Source organism: Oncorhynchus tshawytscha, linkage group LG09, assembly GCF_018296145.1.
Source record: "Oncorhynchus tshawytscha isolate Ot180627B linkage group LG09, Otsh_v2.0, whole genome shotgun sequence".
NCBI lineage: Eukaryota > Metazoa > Chordata > Actinopteri > Salmoniformes > Salmonidae > Oncorhynchus > Oncorhynchus tshawytscha.
The window spans coordinates 81,294,301-81,299,971 of record NC_056437.1 but is presented as its reverse complement, the minus strand read 5'-3'; the positions used below and the strand labels follow the sequence as shown (position 1 = coordinate 81,299,971).

The 5,671-nt window shown below is 43.6% G+C and overlaps 1 protein-coding gene across 1 annotated transcript; it reads left to right on the top strand.

Annotated features, from left to right (window-relative positions):
• The first annotated feature begins 574 nt into the window (after positions 1 to 574).
• LOC112247014 (GTPase IMAP family member 7) lies at positions 575 to 2,539 on the top strand. The gene is made up of 3 exons (XM_024415655.2): positions 575 to 859; positions 1,502 to 1,656; positions 1,763 to 2,539. The coding sequence occupies exons 1-3, from the start codon at positions 835 to 837 to the stop codon at positions 2,537 to 2,539; spliced, it is 957 nt and encodes a 318-aa protein (XP_024271423.2). The 5' UTR covers positions 575 to 834.
• Positions 2,540 to 5,671: the final 3,132 nt, after the last annotated feature.

The following is a 5,671-nucleotide window of genomic DNA, read 5'->3' as shown; positions in this document are numbered from 1 at the left end:
TCATTATTTTGACCCCACATAATTTGGAAGAGGAAGTGTAAACTCTAGCATATCATATTAGGTAGAACGGTAACATATTTTCGCTAAGAGCATCTGTTTAACTGGTTAAACAAAGGTTAGCCATGTGCTGTCAAACATTTGTCCAAATCAAAAAAGCTTACCAGAAAGCCAGTGGCACTTCTGCACTGGTGGCCTATTTGCAAGTGCCTTTTCAAAGCCTATGTCAGACACTCCAGTGAGTGTCATTTTGTATAATTTTGACCTGCACTGTTGGAGTTTGAAGTCTAAGAATTTCACTGTACCCTGCAATTACATCTGCGACCATGTCATTGTGATGAATAAACTGATAAATAAAACTGACGTCATTGTATGTCATTCGAAATTAGTTTATTCTGTTGTTGCTAGCAGTAGTCATAAAAACATTTAAATACAAATATTTATATTCGCGGACCTCCGGTTGAATGCCCCTGACATAATATAATGCACACCCCTTTCAATTCTGGCAGATTATCAATCTACACAGAGAATGTGCTCACGTGAGATTAGAGATTAGATTTTTTGGAAGCTTGAGCAAGTATGCCATGAACATATTGATTCGAATGTTGATGCATAATTCGCATTTTAAGAAGTCAGCCTACTTTACTTTTTTTGTCACTGCATTTAAACCGGCTTTTCTTGAAGAGCATTGACTGTACGGCTACGCCCTGAAGACTGCAGAAGCACACAGCACAGACTGATCCTTCTTCTAATGAGTCAGGATGTAGGCACGAGGAAGTTGACTAGCGTTCATACTAAATACGGCAATAATATCTGGCAATATCTCACAATCAAGAGATGGCATCAGGTCCCCCACAAACAGGTACGTGTAGCCTACCAATTATTCACGCAGGTTCCAGGAAGTGTAGGCTTTGACTTCGCGTTTGTTTACGACTATTTCATACTCGCGTGTGTGCTGTTAACTCGCCACAAACGCACTTTTCGGCCTGTCAGTTTTTAATACGTGGGGGAGTCTCAGCATTTCGTTTGAGCTGTCTCTTTGGACAGTAGATAAAACGTGTTTACATCTTGTGCTACATTTTATAGCCAAGGGTTTCCCAAACTCGGTCATGTGGCTCGTTTTTTTTTTGTTGCCCTAACACTATACAGATGATTCAAATAATCAAAGCTCGATGATGAGTTTGTTATTTGAATCAGCTGTGTAGTGCTAGGGAAGAAAAAAAAAACGGACCGAGTGTGGGAAACCCTGGTATAGCCTATGAGATGTTTCGTGATTCGAGTTCGTTCTATTCATATATTTTTTTGTCTCACAGGGAACATATGTACAATGTCTCCATTGTTACAATACGTATTTTGGCAGAACTTTCAGAGATACAAAAGTCGTTGCTTATTGAACAGTACTAATGTAAACGGAAACTAAAAGCAGAGATCAGATGACAGAACTTGTGATGTGTGCAGACTGAACTCTAAGAACACTCCATCTCCTCGTCTTGTCCCAATGCAGAGCTGAGGCTGGTTCTGCTCGGCGGGACAAGAGCAGGACAGAGTGCAGCTGGAAACGCCATACTGGGACGCCAGGCTTTCCTTACCCAGACTGCCAGTGAGCCAGCTGTCACTCAGGAATGTGAGAAGCACAGAGGAACCATTGCAGGGAGATGGGTAAGATACTTTGTTGATTCCTTAAAAGGACAGTAGCCTACACACTGATTAAATGACTTAAATGTCAACCAGAGGTTCTAACATTACACACTGTTTTTGCCTGCAGGTATCAGTAGTAGTCGCCCAAGACTGGTTCTGCTCAGAGCGCCCCCTGGAGGAGGTGAGGCACCATGTCTCCTCTTGCGTGGCCCTGTCGGCCCCGGGGCCTCATGCCTTCCTGCTGTGTGTCCCTGTGGACCGGCCGGCTGACATGGAGCTGCGGGCCCTGGAGGCTCTGGAGAAGGTTTTTGGCCCCACTGCAGTCAGTGGACACACCCTGGTCCTCTTCACCCACACAGACCAGATGGTTCTGGGACAACAGCTGGACGAGTACATCACCACCAGACGCAAAGACCTACTGGAGCTGGTGGTGATGTGTGGAGACCGCTATCACTCTCTGGAGCGGAGGAGTAGAGGAGAGAAGGATGAGAGGAAGAGTGTGGAAGAGCTGCTGGAGAAGGTTGAACAGACCGTAAAAGAGAGCGGGGTGGAGTTCTACAGCTGCCCCCTCTACCAGGAGGCTGAGGCCAGGGTGAGAGAGAAGCAGGCAGAGATAGTGTGGCAGAGAAGAGGGGGAGAGGAGCTAGATGAAGAGGTGCCCTCCTCAGCCTCACCTCCAGAGGAAGAGCTAGACGATGAAGAGATGGCAAAAGTTAGGGAGGAGGCAGAGAGGAGTGTGCACAACCTGAACATAGACACCGATGGTATTACCTCTCTTTCTCCTGCCTCCTCCTCTCCTCATTTCTCTCGTCCTTGTGGCAAGGGATTGACAGGGTGGCTGAGGAGGCTGCCCAAGATGCTGAGGATGGAGTCTCTGCTGGGGCTTTCGTTGGCCTGTTTGTAGGTGGCCCGTTGGGCGGATGCTGGGGGCCACTGTGGGCTCAGTAGCAACTGAAGTGGGGAGAAGGAAGACCCTGAAGACAGAAAAAAACAAATAATTGCAATGGGATACATATCTCCAGTTATTAACATTAAAGGGACATTTCACAATTTTAGTTTCCTTTGTTATTTCACTGCATTTATATTTTATTGTGCTGAAATTGATAAAGTAGAACAATTTTAGTTTCCTTGTCATTTCACTGCACTTGTTTTATTTTAAGACAATTGGCAACCTACAGTCCTCACAATACTTCTTATAATATTTGTTGTTTCACTGCTGGCATGCCTATTTTGACTGGTCATATTTTCAAAACCAATTATTATAGAAGGTATGGTAGGGTTAACTAAAAACGTCAAATAAAGGGGAACATACATACATGATCCACTTGGTGGAGACGTTGACCAACACATTGAAGTTGAACATTAAATATTTGAGCTCAACTGAAAACAGACCTTACTGCTGAAGGAAATATAATGCCATTTCTAAGGCAGTTTGTTGTGTCCTGTTTATGTCACACAGTTGATACTTTTAAAGCATACAATTACACATTTCCCTCAGACTGAATTTAGTCATTTATTGGCCAACATTTTCAAGCACTATATTTAGTAGTTGAGTATAGGCTACATCTCGAAAATAAGACTTTCACATGATGCATGAGAGATAACGGAGGCCTCCGTTATAGACGGACCATCTGCAGCAGTGTGTGTTAGCTGAGGACAATTGCTGGAGCGTATAGAGGGCGTTAATAATAGTGGTGAGGAGTCCTAAGTGAAAGTGCCTCTGACTTTGGAAAACACTGAAGCACTGCTCTCAAAGCTCCTCTTTTTCTTTATGCAAAAACGGTAGGTTACGGGTTTGACATTGATGTAATTGATACTCTGTTAAAACCATCAGTCAAACCCATCTTTACATCTCTCTCTTTAAGTTTCTCTCCCTCTCTCTCTAAGCTGACAGAGACCCTGCCTGTGGAACAGCTAGGCGTTTCCGAATGTGGGTGGTCCGCCGGGGGAGGGAGGGAGAGAATTAGTCCAGCTCTCATGTTTCCTGAGAAGAGAGGGAGGAAAGGAATGAGAAAGAGAGTAGGGAGAGAGCAAGAAAGAGGAGAGAGTGAATATGTGTGTGCGAGAGAGAGAGAACATGCTCAGGGATTACATCTGTCTTCCAGATGTGGCCTCCACAGTTGTCTGAAACAGGAAAAAAAAGAAAGTTTAAAAGTAAAGGAAAATTGGTGCTAAACAGTTTTTTATTGTTAAGGATTACGCATACAGTACAGTGCGGACTACAGTATGGCGGTCTACAGTGAACCAGGGTATGATGCCAGTTCATTCCTTATGAAACTGCAATGAAATGACGTGGTGCACCCGTCCAGTAGACCCCTTAAAGATAATGCATACAAAAAAGAACACCTGTCCAAATATTGTTCTGTCTTATTGGATAAGCATCAGTGAGAGGACAGTGAGTAATGATAGAGGGAGGTAAGAAGAAAGAATAAGAAGGGACGAGAGAAGGGTGGAAAGTAGGAGATGTATTTCTACACTCAGACACTGTGAGTTGAGGCAACCATGCCGTTAGGGCCTAAATCAGAGGGAGACTGTATCTCGTCTGTGTAGACAGTTGTGGCCCAGGGTTGGTCCTCAGAGGCTGAAGCCTCATCAGGATGGCAAAGGATGCAGAGTTGATTTGTGCCTGTATGCATAACCAAAGCCAAAAATCTGAATGAACAGCTCATGGAATCACTAGTGACCCATCATTAACACAACGGCTGTAACTTATGAAGCTCTCCCTCTGAGCAAAAATGTTGTTCTAAGGACCTTGTGGTCCTCCATTGAAGTGGGGGCAGCTCGCTGTGATTCGTGGAGACCACAATATTTTTTTGTTATCATCACGCAAACCAAAGGAAAATAAACAGGATGACACACTTTTTCCTCCACCGCAGACAAGGCCTCTCCCTTTGCTAGCTTACACAGCACTCACCGTAAACTGCTCAAAATATCACCAGGACAGGACTGATTACAACCACAGCATACCCTCTAATACACATCAAATACTGTACGGTCTCTTTGTGGTTTGTTGAGAAGAACATCTGAATAAAAATACAGCAGGCTACAAAGACATTGGCTGAATGAATCTGGACCACATGAAAAGAGACTGTTTCATCCCTGGAGGTAATCACAGAGGAAATAACAAATACTACACGTGCCAACCAGAATGAACAAAAATACGTTTTGAGAAAGGTAGACAGAAACCTTTGTTAAAAATGTGGGCTAATAATGTGGTGATATGGTGTGTCTAGATATTAGAAAGGCCTTTTGATGGTGGCTAGCCTACTGGGTGGGTAGCAAGTGATATGCCAACTTGGAAATTCAAGATTGATTGTTACTTTGCGTCATAGTTTTTTTGCTTTGCATATAGTGAGGCATACTGTAATAATTATATCACAGCCCATGCTGTTCCCCTTCCAACAGAGCAAGGCCTAAAAAGTTAGGTCCAGCGGCCTGCCTGCCTGCTCCCCTCTCTCCTCACCAAGTGTTCTCCATGGCACAGGCTCTAAGTCCACTCATCTTTTCCTATTAGTGCTGTTTTCATGTTCCTCCCTGTAGCGTGAGCGTGTGTGTGTCTGAAATTGTTTATGGAGCACTGTGAGGAGCTAACATTTGCCCTGTCCATGTGTGGGTTGGTGCGACAACTCATAAAGCCAAGATGAAAGCTTCGGCCAAGTTAGCAAATAATAATGCAAGGAAGATGTGTCCATTGTAACGGCGCATTGAAGGGTTTGAAGATGTTTATAGCTGGCTGGCAATATTAAAGTAGTTGACGTTGAATGGTAGTGTCAGTTTATTGCTTCATGAGGTGATATGTCATGCCAAACACATGATTTACTATTGTGGCTTTTGACATTTTTTACCTTAGAAGGGGTAAGACTACCTCTGTCAATAATCACATGGAACAGTCAACATAGAACTTCCAAATGAATCCGTTTATTTCAGTTATCCAGACCATTTGACATTGCTTTGATTGGTAAAGCATGTAATACATATTCTGTAGCTATTAACAAAATGTATTACAATGCACAACTGAAAACAAGGACAGCACAAA

What these genes read in the sequence shown, in the direction of transcription:
- LOC112247014 (XM_024415655.2), top strand. Translation starts at nt 835, where the DNA reads ATGGCATCAGGTCCCCCACAAACAG. An exon ending in ATCAGGTCCCCCACAAACAG is followed by an intron (nt 860 to 1,501) that starts GTACGTGTAGCC and finishes GTCCCAATGCAG; the next exon opens with AGCTGAGGCTGGTTCTGCTC. An exon ending in GAACCATTGCAGGGAGATGG is followed by an intron (nt 1,657 to 1,762) that starts GTAAGATACTTT and finishes TTTTGCCTGCAG; the next exon opens with GTATCAGTAGTAGTCGCCCA.